Raw genomic sequence first — 15,101 nt, 5'->3', positions numbered from 1 at the left:
GAGGGTAAGTGAAGCAACGGGAACGATGATCACGCGATATACTGGCGGCGTACGTATAGAACGGCTGTTGCGAGAGAGTTCGCAAGAAACAAGAAGAAAAAAGGAATCGTAGGCCGACGCGACTATACGCTGTCGACGGACAAACAGCGACTGAGCCTAACTGAAACGAACTCTGTCGCAGTATGAGCACAGGCTACGTTCGCGGGTCGATCGCGCCTTTCCTCGGCACCAGCGTCAAAACCACCCTCGACGAGCGCAACGCACTGGTGCACCTGCAATATTAACCACTGGTCTTTCCTTTTTCGCGCGATATTATATCAGCACCTATGATACCATTTCAAAGACCGCAATCAGAACATTAAATACCGCATTAAAGCCATACAATAATTCGCAATATTCATTCGTAAACGTTATTGTATATGTGCTTAATTAATCGTTATTATGTTTCGAGTGATTTACTACCTCATATTCCATAAGCAGATATATGGTTCATTTTCATCTCAAGTACGATATAATTTGTAACAAATATTTATAATTCACAATGTAAAATATTTATAATTCATTGGAAATATTATTCTACCACGGTATAGTGGTCAAATTTCACATAAATCACAAACATATGGTAGTCAAAAGCTATACTCACGACATGACAAATCATGATGATGTCATGAAAAATGGCGTCCGTCCATATATATTCAAACGCAACGAACAAGTTCGAACTTTTCGAGAATAAACGATTTGTTCGATAACATCTGTCGCGAGCTTCTCTTCCTTTAACGGTAACAATTGACAACTAAAGCTCGAGAGGCTCGTAAGGATGAACAGCGACGAGTATCTAGAAGCTATGTACTCACCTGGGCAAGGAGACTCCAACACCAAGGACGTTGGAAGTTTCGAGAAGCGAAGATGGAAACTGAAGTAGCACGTCAGGTCAACTCTGGCAAAAACTGCTAAAGAAAGAAAAATCCAACTAATTTGTTTCCAACAATAAAATGAAATTAATTTGTTTCACAAATTGTTAACTGTTAACTGTATAACTTGGGTCATACCATTTTGGTAATGGACGAAAATGGCAGAAGGAAGAACGACCGTTTTTTTCATATTTCTCTTTCCCCGGGAAACGAAAGAATGCCCGAGCACCTTGTTTCATTTCTTCTCGGCATCAATTTCAATCTTTTTAAACGAAATATAATCTGAACGATGAAAAGTTCATTCAAATAATGCTCCGCGCCAGACACTCACGAAAATTAAGAAGAAACACGGAAAATTCGCGAATAAAACGGATTTCTTTGTCCCAGTGAGATAATAAATCTCGTACACGTATTGGTTTTTAAAATCAATATATCCACCAATGTGCACTCGTTTAACAAGGGTGATGGAACGTGCCAAAAATCTCTCAAGAGGGTCTTGGCAGCGGAAGAGTCGAAAATGTCACAATTATGAATGAAAAATTCGAATAGTTGCTGATTTTACAGTCGAAACCGATAAAGAACTCCAGATATTCCCCCAATTAATTTACAATAAATTCGCGAAAATGATCGATTGCTGACGTCATTGTATTCTAGAAAGATTGTAAAACGATAAGAATTTATTGAAAAAACTTATATTCGATGATAACACTACTAATAAGAGTACTAAGAGGAGCGATTCTGTACTCACCTTCCTGCCTCGAAGTACCGAACGCAATTAACCGTCCGCCCAGGATGGAACCGTTCGGAACTTTTGTAAGTCACTGCACGGCCGCTGCCTATGGTGGAAATGTAATAGATATAAGTACAGAGCGCGTGAGCGAACTAAAAACGCGATAGAGAAGTAGAGAGAGGATGTTCCGTCCTTGTCTAATGACGCGCACTTGTACGGGAAATATGTAACAGCGGTATACGAGCAGCGTCAGTGTCCACTAGTGTGCATGCCTGATTAAACAAGGACAGGAAGTATCTATACATGGTGTTCTCTTTCTATTTCCATGTTGCATCCATCTTACTATACAGTACACATACTCAGCTATTCTATCATTATATTTGTGCGTTGCTTATGTGTGAACCAAACATTTCCATGACAACAAATCGTTTGTCTCTTGTTTGATGCTCGGTTTTCAACGGAGCTGAAAGAATTTTTTAAGAGAAACGTAATGGACGGGTTGTTTTTAAAGTAATAAACGGAAATTCTCGTATCCATTGAGAAACGATAGGCGATTTGAAAGTGTCACTATGAACGGTGATTTATCGATGCAAGGTAGTATGAATAAGATATTTTATAATCTGCGAAAAAAGGTAAGGAATATTCTAGATTTTAGATTTTAGAATTTCCACGTCACAGACGAGTGTGTTTTGTTATTTGATTTGTAATATTGCTGCAGTTCTCTTAATAGCTGTTCGTTTCATGCGATACTCGCACATAGTATCTATGACTTTTGCTTCCAACAATTTTTATAATTAGGCTGTATCAAATATTTTTAACGTTCGTGTTTCATGAAAAATCATGTGTAACTCGTTGAATTCGCAAATGTAACAAAAAATTACATGAAAAACCTTATATTATTGTAATGAAAAAATAATTATATTAGGAGGAGAGTCGTATTTCGGAACGTCATCGGAACATATTATACCTTGTATGTGATTATTTGGAACACAATGGGTGAGTATATTATAATTGAAATATATTCCTAGTTCCAATTCTTTTGAATAGTGTCAGTGACCAATCGAAATAGAAATCAGTGGACATCATGGAGAGAGAAGGCGAAACCAAATTTGAAAATTCGACATCGGTAATTTAGTAGTTAAGAATAACTCAATCGATTATGTAGATTAACTAGTTATAAACAAATATATGAAGTATAAATTCAAATTATTCTTATCCATCTAAAAATTGGAAATTAAAAAGCAGAAGACAAGAAATTATCTTCGAGGATTTATATAGTAAATACATTCTTTTGCCTGTCTTACCTAGAGATAAAAAAGTTGTTTGATGGTTATCTTATAGTGTTCAGTCATTGCGAAAAATATTTTTAATTAGTTAAAAACTATAATTAATTAAAAACTACATTTTTTTATGTATATAGACGTTAGCGATGTATTATTCCGGGAAGCTCGTCTATCTCCCGAACATCGGGTTTGCGACAACATCGATTTGGAAATTATCGTTGCAGAGTATGAAAATTATTACAAGATGAAATTTCAAAAATATCCCATATTGTGTAAGAAAATAACTGGAAGGCGAATGGCGAGGGAAGTGACAAATGCAAGCAAAACGTAAGAATTTAAATTATTTAACGATATTAAACGGTATTCAACGTATTCAACGTATCGTATTCAACGTATCGTATTCAACGTATCGTATTCAACGTATCGTATTCAACGTATCGTATTCAACGTATCGTATTACAATATGATCCAGTGTTTGTAGAAGTATTGAGACAAAAGCCAAATCTGTTAGTAAACAAGCGAGAAGTGAGCCTGTGAAAGAGACGAATCTACAGCCGAAGATAACTGATGACAATACGAATCATATTAATCTCGCAATGACAGTGACGTCAATATTCCCCAATGAGAGTGATGGACGTTCATCAGAAGAGCTATTTAACGTCCCAATGGAACAATCCATGCAATCGAAGATATTGAAATGCATTGAAAAGCTTTATTCAGATAATCCGGAATTACAAGGCTGAGGACATCTCATGCGTAAGTTATTTTCGATTAATATACGTATCGTAAAGCTTTTAAACGATAAAATTCCTGTCGATAAACCGTCCAACGTATATCGACGATGACGTGATTTCAGTAACGCTTCAAATATCAAATTACGTAACACTTACTTAAGAAGACGCCATTTTATCTTTGTATCGTCACAGGAGATCATAGTAAACAAATTAAATGTACATTGGGATGACGTTATAGGCCTAGAGGAATGTAAAACCGCTGTTAAGGAGGCCGTTGTGTATCCCCTTAAGTATCATATCTTTTTTGATGGCCCGTTTTCCTCCTGGAAAGGTATTTTGCTGTACGGCCCACCTGGTACAGGTAAGATACTCGTATTCTTTTCATTTCTGTACATGTTTACAAGAAGTATACAAAACAGGGAAAACGAAGTTAGCGAAGGCAGTCGCGACAGAATGCCATTGCACCTTTTTTAACATAACTGCCAGCTCATTGGTCAGCAAATGGAGAGGCGATTCCGAGAAGTATATACGTGTAAGTTGCTTTGTCTATGTAAGTTTCTTTGTTCCTTTGTCTATGAAGGAGAGATTCTAGGTATAAAAAGATTTGATTTTATTTTTCGTCATTTATATATAAATAGAATAGTTGTTTGGAAAACGAAATGATATCATATTCGTGATGAGGCAATGAATCTAAGGAATTTCGAATATAATATTTAATGAATAATACATTTGTTAAACTGAACAGGTTTTATTTGAACTTGCCTATAGTCATTCGCCGACAATTATTTTTATCGACGAGATTGACTGGATCGCCACAAATAAAGGAGACTGTATATTGTCTGAACCTGCAAAGAGATTCAGATCAGAACTTCTTTCTAGATTGGATGGATTCGTGTCTAATGAGAATTCTAATGTAGTTCTTCTGGCTACAACTAATTCCCCTTGGTACGTATATCACGTTATTTCAATGTTTTCTAAGTAGAAAATATCGTAATATTTCTCCAAATTCCAAATATGTTGTTGTGTTGTTTGAAGTATTCCTTCATTATTATTAGTATAATAGAACGATAATATTTATTGTAAATATGTTATTAGGGGCATTGATGCAGCTTCACTCAGGCGTCTCGAAAAGCAAATATACGTATCATTACCCAATGAAGTTGCTCGACTTGGTATATTCAAATTATACCTTAGCAACCACTTATTAGAAAATACAGATATTGTAAACCACATAGTAAAATGTACTGAAAGATATTCTTGTGCAGATATAAAATTGCTTTGTAAGCAAGCGTGGCTAGTAGAAATAAGCCCGATATGGAGGAGACTTGAAAAGAAAGAAACACCTGTTACCACTTTGAAATATGAATTAAAAAGTTATGAAATATTAGCAAAATTGTTAAAAAAAATGTCACCTACAGTTATGCAAATAGATAAATATGATACGTGGAACAAATAAATACGCAATCGTAAGGACAGATATTGAAAAATATAAATAAATGGATTATCGTTCGAGAAATCATTCGCATGTGTGTGCATGTGTGTATGCGCGCATGTGTGTGCGCGCATGTGTGTCATGTGTGTCATATGTGTGCGTGTGTGTGCGCGCACGCGCTATAGGCTAAGTTTAAAATGTTCGGTTGTATTATATCCTTGTATTATATATGGCGGAGATGAAAGGAAAACCGGAGCCTTCCCTTTGCAATTTTGAGGAAGCCTTCTAATGCTTTAGCCTAGATTTTATCATAATTGTAATTAAGCAATTGTCATTTGTAATTGTTTGATATTTGTGAAAGCGAAAGTGGGTTCGAGGTGACAACTGGTCGAACGTAGCCACGGTCACGGGATAAACGTTTTGCCTGACGAAGGTGTGGATCGGTTGTATTGTTCTCCCTAGAAATCACATAGAATTGTACTTTAGAGATGTCGATATAATGGGACACACGTTGTATTAGGAATCAATCTCCAGACAGAAACTGCCTAGTAACAGCGTTTGAATCTTTCTCGATGTTTCCAAAGAGTATACAACAAACAAATGCAGTCGTATAGCGAAAAAGATTTTCATCAGATATTCATTCGTGTGATCCCCTTGGAAAGTGATACATCGAGCAATTTACCGAGTGTCTCAGCAATTGTATTTTGTGTTTAAAATTATTCTACACATAGTAAAGAGTTATCCCGTTGACCGTGGATTCGTTTGAACTTCGGAACATTGTTAATAGCGTTAATTAAATTCATTATTCGTGAAACCTATCGATCGTTAATCTCATTATACGTTAAATTCATTATTCGTAAGACATATTATTCGTTCCTCTTATTGTTCGTTAAACTTATTAATCTTTAATCTAATTATTAGTTAAACTTATCGTTTGTTAATCTTATTATTTATTAAACTCATTATTCATAATATTTTGTAAAATCTTGTTTATTCGCGTAAATATATTCTCTGTTTCGTAAAACAATGGCTAATTCAAACGAAGGATCATTACGCGCCTTAAATCCTAATGATAACCCGACATATATATGTGAGTGTATTTTATCAAAAATATGTTTTTTATGTTTTCTTATCTTAATAATTATTTTTAAAAAAGACTTAAAGTCTTATATGAAAATAAAGCTGTTCTTTATTTCAAATAATTGAAGTAAATAAATACAATGAGTTTTATATTTTATTATATCTTATATTATTGTTATATTGTTATTGAAAAAAATTGATATAATCAACAGTTCTTCCTGTTCTCTTGATTGTTTCTTGCTTGTTTCAAACCATGATAATAACCTACAAAAGAAATAACATAGTCCATTGAAAATTTAATATACAATAAAATACTTATATGAAATAATTACCTGTGTAATATACCATGTAACCACTAATATACCATGACATCAACATACTTGAAAGTGCGTCTGTATCATTATCTGGTAATCTAGTACATTTTATTAAAATTTCGTATTTTTTTTCCAAATAAAATGTTAAACTTATTCCAAATTACTTATTAATATTAGAAGTATCCAGCATTCCATTAGAATTTTTAAATTGTACTTACTTGGCCATTAATTGTGGTGGTAAAGGAGGTGCAGGTGGCATTATATCAGTCATCGAATTGAAAGATGGGCCCGGTATGAAGTGATGTTTATACGCATTTGCTTCTTCAGAGTCACAATCCATTTTTTCTACATTATATTTTTTCGAATTTACATTTGTAGAAAAATTAGTCTCACAAGTCTCGTCGTTCTCTTCATTGAATTTCTCTTCCAAAGCTTTCTTTTGTTGTGCTATTTGACTTTGCAAACCTTCTGATTCTAAAAGAGAACTCAACTCGACTTTCTGTGTATTACCATAGCCTAAACACAGAGTAAAAGAAATTTTTGTCATTTAATAGAATGACTGAGTGCCATTCGGTTACTGTCCTTACAGGCAATGTATTAGAATTTCCCGTGCATAAATGTATATGTATAAATGTTTGCCTTGATATATGTAGTAATAATCACTCGTCTAATGAGGAGAATTATATTCCAAGCAGCTAATAATGAACAATAAATAACATGCATGTTTATGGTTCATGACCCTATATCCCACGGGTCTCCCCATAGACATTGACAGGTACTCCTGCCCAGTTAAGGACCTGCTGAATGACACTGTGATAGACTATGCGAAAGCCTTTACTTCATATATATATATGTATTTTTAGTACATTTCTTAATTGACATAACCATCATGCTAAAGGTATTACCTACAAATTTTACAACACACGTGCTGTTGAGGGTATTCGGTGTGTAAACAGAGAAAACACGTGGATAAATTGTAAGGTAGAAAATATATTTAAATAGAAGTGTAATAAGTAAAAATACAATTTGAGCTGGTCCAGATCCGCACGCTAGCTGTGTTACCTAATAACTGAAAAACCCCGAAGCCAACGTCGCCTGTCTACTGTTTATGGCCTGACTTCGTCGCAGTCTTTTGTCTACACGCTGTCGATGGCTTCAGTGCTTGAGAAAACTAAAAAAGACCAGATGTAGAGTTTTCTTAGAAGTGAACTTCAACACCCTCCCTAAAACTCTACATCCCTACAAACAATTATCTCAAATTTACAAATTATCTCTTAATATTTTCTAACTCTTGTCGTAAATATCTGAAAATTAATTTGTCAATGCCTTCTCAAGTACATTTGCCAGCCGCCTTTCTCTTTTCCATACAAATTAATTTATTACACACACAAAAAAAAACTAGAAGACTAAACAGATCATGTAGAGTTTTTCCTCTTTTTTTTTTGAGAAGTAATAATCACTTCGACACCCTCTCTAAAAACTCTACATGTTTACAAACAATTACATCTTAATATCTTTTTTACTTTTCAAACCTAACTTTTTCCTTAAATATTCAAATCTCGGTTTTGGCAACGCCTTTGTACATATATCTGCCAATTGCTCTTCGCTTGTTACATACGTTATATCAATTTCGCCTCTATTGTATAAATCTCGCAAGAAATGATACCTTACGTCAATATGCTTACTTCTTTGATGGAATTCTGGATTCTTAATTAATTTCACGGCACTAGTATTGTCTACACATAGCATATACTTAAGGATCTCTAATTTACATTCAAGAAATATTTTCTTTAGCCACATAATTTCTTTCGCTCCTGAGGCTGCACTGACATATTCAGCTTCGGTCGTAGATAGAGCTATACATTGTTGTCGCTTGCATTGCCATGTGATGGCCGCATTCGCATACTTACATACAACGCCTGATGTCGACTTTCTTGTTTCTTTGTCGCCTGCATAGTCAGCGTCGCTAAAGGTTTCGAGACTGCCTGCTTTTGTATATAAGAGTCCCATGTCTGCGGTCCTTTTTATGTAGCGCAAAATTCGTTTGACTAATTTCCATTGATACTGGTTTGGATTCTCTAAGTGTCTCGCCGCTATATTTATTGCAAAACTAATATCTGGCCTACTTACGGTTTGTAAAAACATTAAGTTCCCTACGGCTTCTCTGTATGGTGCGTTACAATCATTATCGCCTATGTTACTTTCGTTCCAATTAGTCTCGATAGGTGTAGAAACACTTTGCCTCATTCATATTAAATTTTTCCAATATGTTTTCGATATACCTACTCTGATGAATGAATATTGAACCATCTTCTAATCTATTAATTTCAAGTCCAAGAAAACTCTTTACTTCTTTCGAACTCGTAATTTTGAATTCTTTATTTAAATCATCGAAGAATTTATCAATTAAAGATTCGTCTGAAGCTGCTACCAGTCCATCGTCTACGTATATGGTCATCAACATTAATTTGTCGTCTTCTGTATAAATATAAAAACAAGGATCTGCGTTACTCTGATAAAATTTTAAGTTCGAGATAAATTTTGTGAAACGTTCCGTCCAACATCTTGGAGACTGTTTTAAGCCATATAGGCTTTTTAGCAATTTACAAACCCGATTTGTACCATCATCATAACCTTTAGGTTGTTTCATATAAATATCTTCTTTCAGACTTCCATATAAGAATGCGGTTTTAATGTCGAACTGTCCGAGGTGTAAATTATTTTTGGCTGCAATACTGAGCATTAATCTAATTGTGTCAAAGCGAGCAACGGGACTATATGTTTCCTTATAATCTATGCCTTCTTTCTGTGAACACCCTTTTATTACAAGTCGCGCTTTGTATCGTTCCGAGTTGTCCGGATTTAGCTTTATCGTTAAAACCCACCTATTGCTAACTACCTTCTGATCTTTAAGTTTTTCTACAAGTATCCACGTCTTATTTTCATGGTGCGATTCCATTTCATCATTCATAGCTGTTTCCCATAACTCTTTCTTTTCGGATCTCATCGCTTCATTAAAATCCACCGGTAATTTTTCCGCCACGTACGTTACTGGGTTACCATAAAAATCAGTTCGTTTGATCTTATCTCTATCTCTCAATTGTCTCACATTGTCGCTAGTTCCATGAGGTTGTTTTTCATGTTCACTCTCTGCACTTTCATACGTACATGCTCTATCGCTCTGCGTACTCACATCTTCGCGCTCGACAATTTTCGGTAAACTTAATTTTACGGATTTCGCATTTTCTAGTTCAGGCTTAAATATTACGTCACGGCTTAATATTACATTTTTTACTGTTGGCACGTACACTCGATACCCTCGTCCGTCATCTAAATAGCCTACCAAATATCCTTTGTTAGCCTTTTTGTCAAGTTTTGTCCTTTTCTCCGCAGGTATGTGAGCAAAGCACTCAGTACCGAAAACCCTAAACTTTTCTAAATTCGGCGGTTTCCCGTACCACAGTTCATATGGTGTTTTCTTATCTTGTCTTGTCGGCCCCGCCTTATTTATGACATGTACTGCTGTGTTCATGGCTTCGGCCCATAAGAACAGCGGTAGATTTGGTTTCGAATATAGCATCGACCGACCTGCCTCTACTATTGTTCTATTTTCCCTTTCTGCGACACTATTCTGTTCAGGAGTGTATGGGACGTTAATCGTGTGCCTAATTCCCTGACTTCTTAAAAATTCTTTGACTTCTTTATTTTGGAATTCTTTCCCTCCATCACTATGAATTTCTTTAATTTTATCCTTAAATTGATTTTCAGCTTCTAGGCAAAAGGTTTTTAGTTTTTCAATTACTTCTGACTTACGTCGTAAGAAGTAAATCTTTGTGAATTTTGAAAAATCATCTTTAAATGTCAGAAAATACAGTTTCTTGCCTAATGACTCGATTTCCATAGGTCCACATACATCCCTATAAATAATTTCGCGAGGTTTAGTCGCCCGATTGATTTTCTCGTGAAAACTCGATCTATGCTGTTTCCCGTACGCGCAACCTTCACAGAAAAAGTTATTATCCTCTACAACTTTCATATTTGAATTCTTTAAGAATTCTTTAACATGTCTGATGTTCTGATGACATAGCCGTTCGTGCCATAACTGCAATGTGTCTGCGTTTGACTCCGCTCTATTGCTAAAATTACAAACTGACGGTATGATAACTCGCATATCTACTTTATACAAATTTCCGATAACAGAACCTCTTGCTATTATTTTCTGATTTTGTAAAAATATGCAATTGGTCCCTTCCTTTGAAATACAAAAATCTATGCCTCTTCTTGCGACAGATCTAATCGAAAACAGATTTCTTTTCATACCTGGTACGTATAGAACATCGTTCATTGTACATGTTACCCATTTGCCGTCCACAAAAGTCTCTACTCTGATTTTTCCTTTGCCGCACGCATCCATGAACGTACCATCGCCGATCTCTATCTTCACCGTGTTATCGAATTCTTCGAAAACGCTGAACCATTCCCGTCGTCCTGTCATGTGATCCGTAGCTCCTGAGTCGATTATCCAAACATCAGGGTTTGCCGTTTGTATCGCTGAGGTACTTCCTAATAGACCAATTCCGCTGTGATCCCGATTTTGGTTTCTAGGTTCCTGGTTGTCTCTACTGTTGCTTCTTTTGTTATTTTTAAAACATTTTTTGCTGGTGTGGCCTTTCCTTTTGCATATAAAGCATCTAAAGCAATCCTTCTTTAGATGGCCAACTTTTCCACAGTTAAAGCAACTTGGTCCTTGTTTCTCGTATTCACGTTTACTTGACTGCTTCTGCTGTTCCCTTTTATAATAATTACCTTTTGTTACCAGTGCCACCGATGTTTCCTGGTCGTCTTTCTTCCATCTAATTTCTTCCGTCATCAGCCTGGTACTAAGCCTGTCTAAGGTCTTCTTTTCTTCTTCCACGGAATCCCACGCACTGTGAAAATGATCGAATTTGTTTAGTAACACCGATAAAATGCGTGTTATCAGCATTTTCTCGCCAATTTCACTCTCAAGGACTTTCATCTTCGCCGCTATGAGTTCCAACTTTGATAGGTTGTAAGAGACATTTTCAGATTCTTCCCATTTAAAATCGAAGAACTGCTTCTGGACTATATTTAAATTCTCATCCGACTTCATGTCATATACTGTATTCAGCTTTTTCCGCATTTCATGTGCTGTCGTGCAACATAAAAGAAGATCCAACGGTTTCTTTCCTACTGAGGTCACGATTAATTTTCTCGCTAATCGATCTGCTTTCAAAAATCTTCCACGAGCGATTTCTTTCTCCGCGCTGTTACCTGGATGACACAAATTCCCTTCAAACACGTTGATCAGGTCGTCATCTTCCTCCAAAAGTGTACGCATAACAAAACGCCACTGGAGCCAATTTTCTTCGCCGCGTAACATCTCGACCTTCGCATTTGCTGATTCCATTTTAGCACTATCCCTTATTTTACTAAGCACAACACTTTAACAATTTATTCATTTCACGTTGCTACCTTGCAATTTACAGCCCTGGGCCCATAACCTGTTGAGGTTATTCGGTGTGTAAACAGAGAAAACACGTGAATAAATTGTAAGGTAGAAAATATATTTAAATAGAAGTGTAATAAGTAAAAATACAATTTGAGCTGGTCCAGATCAGCACGCTAGCTGTGTTACCTAATAACTGAAAAACCCCGAAGCCAACGTCGCCTGTCTACTGTTTATGGCCTGACTTCGTCGCAGTCTTTTGTCTACACGCTGTCGATGGCTTCAGTGCTTGAGAAAACTAAAAAAGACCAGATGTAGAGTTTTCTTAGAAGTGGTAACCACTTCAACACGTGCCATTGTTTTCGTAAATTTTTGATATTATAGCTTCATAAGTTTCTCCATCCTCTGAGTATATTGCACGATAAGGTGCTCCTATGATCCATTTCTATACAGAGAAGATGTGTTTACAAATAAATATAAGTAAATAGCAAAATAAAATAATTTGCTTCTTAATCAATATATTTAATAATATTCTGTATCAAATTTGTAATATTCTATCAAAATCACAACCTTGTGTAATTTACTTGCGTGTTTAGGCTGCTTAAGATTTTGTAGGTTTTCTTTCGGTTGAGAATTTCCAACATCCATTCCCATTCGCTTGATAACTTCTTCTTTTGCTAAATTTATTGCTTTATCATATGCTTCTGTTAATGCACTATCATCCCAAACATTATCATTGGCTGTGTCTGTATCCTTTTGAGATAGCAAATTATACGTTATTAATATTGATACAAGTATTTTATTATCAAACTATTGCAAATTATCATATATATCATTTTTCAAAAATTGACTAAAAGGTAGTGGATACTGTTAATTACTATTATGCTAAGATCTTGTACTAAAATAATGTTAAAACCATTACGTTTCCATTACCATACATACGTTTCCATTTCCTCGTATAAAAAGAACATTCATATCATCTGCCATTTTAAAATAACATCATTTAAATATTGAATTTGCTTCTGAAATATTAATTTGTCTCATTTTTTTAACTCTAACACATTGTAAACAATGATGACATTATACCAACTATAATACTAAAAATCTATTCCCCATTCATTCGAAAGGTTATTTTTTGAAGCAAGGTTAACATTGAATGTTCCCAAACTTCAATAACTGTATTTTACTTTCTTTACAATATCTAACAATATATTAGAATACTATAAAAAAATATTGTATGCACAAGAAACTGTTTATAGCGAAATAGCAAAAGAATTAATCACATATTATAGCTAAAACGAGATTGTTAAGTAGATTATATTATACTGCATATGCGTTAGTGTTTCAGCTGGTAAATATAGTTTTTATATCTGAAGATAAATAAGATTTAATTCTATAAAATTGCATAATGAGTTATACATATATCTATTACTATTCGTATTTCCCCTTAGTTGTATGTTGTCAATAGCATCAATCACGGACATATAAATAAATATAGAAGAAACCGTTCGGAAATGGAAAGGGAAAAATGAACATGGAAGACAAGAAAGTTTTCTTCATGTTTAGCGTATGCGTGATACGCTTTAAATGTCTCGGATAAAGATAAAGATACTCTGCTCATTTCTATTTGTTCCGCAGAACGAGAAATTTGTTGTCTTTCATATTGGTTTTTACGATTCAATTTTTGGGCAGTTTTCCCTAGCGAGTGTCGGTCCCTGTTTGATATAACCAGACCGTAATTTATACAGATATGTAATATAGATATATATTTGTAAAACTGAAATCAGATGAAATAAATGTTGCCTGAGGTTTTAAACGTTTAATAAAAACAATATTTCATTTGGAAAAAATGTAAGATATGTAAAATTACACATTGATCATTTTGCTGGTCTTGTATCATAAAACGTGTGGCCCGAAGAGCACGTGTCCGGTAGGGATACGTCTCTTGTGTTAGGAATCGTTTTATAACCTATCACAGTAAAGGAACGTCCCAGTATAGCAGCCGAAGAATGCCGTGAAAGTTTTTGCACAAAGTACAATTGATCTACAATTGATATTTTCCGCAATACTTATCTGGTGTTCGGTCAGGGTGTCCCATACTCATGATATTTATGACAGTGGAATGGCGTTAGTAAATCAATTACAAAAATTTTCGAGATCAATTCTCGGTATTGCATCAAATTATTCAAAATATACAAACAACACAACGTTGCCCTTTTTGCAGGCAACAAGAGGAATATCGACCACGCAACCACTTTCAGAAAAACAAGAGTAAGTGATACAAATTTTCTTGTGTTTTCCTTCTTTTTTTAATAGAATTTCAGTACTTACCTTCCAATATAAAATTGGTGTCAAAATCATAATGCTAATAATAATGTCTAAGAAATTTTTCTCTTTGTAGGAGTATAACATCTAGAAAAATAACATAGTATTAATAGAATAGTATTAATAAGAACAACATTGACAGTGAACAACTAAAAATATAACACTGTTATAAATATATGATGTACGAATTTTATTTATGTATTATTAAGACAAGTATATCTTATTTTTAAATTATTTCTATTATCATAAGTGATACATATAATTAAGGTATAATTAAGAGAAGATTAATTGAAGAAACACAAAAAATAAAGAAAATAATTATATTGAGATAATTTTTATCTTTCATAAATATCATTTTCAGAGTAAATATAACGTTTGTTAAAGCAAGTGGAGAGAGAATCAAAGCAAAAGGGAAAGTTGGAGATACTATATTAGACATAGTAGTAAATAATGAAATTGATTTAGGTGGATATGGTATGTTTTAAAGAAGCATAATTTACTTAATTTAAAATAAATAATTTTGAGGTAGAAAATATTTGAAAATTTTCATTTTTATCAAGTTTAATATTCTTATTATTTTTAACTTTTGATACTTTATTATATAAGTATGTTGTAATCTTAAAATATAATTGATATAGGTGCTTGTGAAGGAACATTAACTTGTAGTACGTGCCATTTAATATTTTCGAAAGAAGTTTATGATGCACTTCCTGACAAACCAACAGATGAAGAATTAGACATGTTGGATTTAGCATATGAATTAACAGATACGTTATAATCAGTAATATTAATAATCAGTATCAAATCATTCACATTATTAATTCT

The 15,101-nt window shown here is 34.3% G+C and overlaps 1 protein-coding gene and 2 long non-coding RNA genes across 5 annotated transcripts; 2 read left to right on the top strand and 1 right to left on the bottom strand.

The window, feature by feature from the left end:
• Positions 1-799: 799 nt before the first annotated feature.
• On the bottom strand, positions 800-2,446 carry LOC117240550. 2 transcript variants are annotated; one of them, XR_004494728.1, is made up of 2 exons: positions 1,660-2,446; positions 800-950 (listed from the first exon to the last, which is right to left on the bottom strand). It is a non-coding gene; the product is annotated as an uncharacterized LOC117240550 (long non-coding RNA). The 2 variants fall into 2 exon arrangements; XR_004494729.1 differs by having other exon boundaries at positions 800-947.
• A 1,174-nt stretch (positions 2,447-3,620) lies between these two features.
• LOC117240549 (katanin p60 ATPase-containing subunit A-like 2) lies at positions 3,621-5,141 on the top strand (the record flags this gene model as incomplete). Its single annotated transcript, XM_033506564.1, has 6 exons — positions 3,621-3,680; positions 3,851-4,019; positions 4,078-4,190; positions 4,404-4,603; positions 4,754-5,059; positions 5,135-5,141. Coding segments are annotated over 6 exons (855 nt in total), but the record flags the coding sequence as incomplete, so codon positions are not given.
• Positions 5,142-13,828: 8,687 nt separating this feature from the next.
• LOC117240551 lies at positions 13,829-14,699 on the top strand. Of its 2 annotated transcripts, none has more exons than XR_004494731.1 (3): positions 13,829-14,078; positions 14,176-14,222; positions 14,638-14,699. It is a non-coding gene; the product is annotated as an uncharacterized LOC117240551 (long non-coding RNA). The 2 variants fall into 2 exon arrangements; XR_004494730.1 differs by lacking the exon at positions 14,638-14,699 and adding an exon at positions 14,353-14,366.
• Positions 14,700-15,101: the final 402 nt, after the last annotated feature.

This window comes from Bombus vosnesenskii, unplaced genomic scaffold (assembly GCF_011952255.1).
Source record: "Bombus vosnesenskii isolate JDL3184/JDL3185 unplaced genomic scaffold, Bvos_JDL3184-5_v1.1 scf7180000014782, whole genome shotgun sequence".
In the NCBI taxonomy this organism is placed as follows: Eukaryota; Metazoa; Arthropoda; class Insecta; order Hymenoptera; family Apidae; genus Bombus; species Bombus vosnesenskii.
This window is presented reverse-complemented; position numbering and strand designations above follow the sequence as displayed.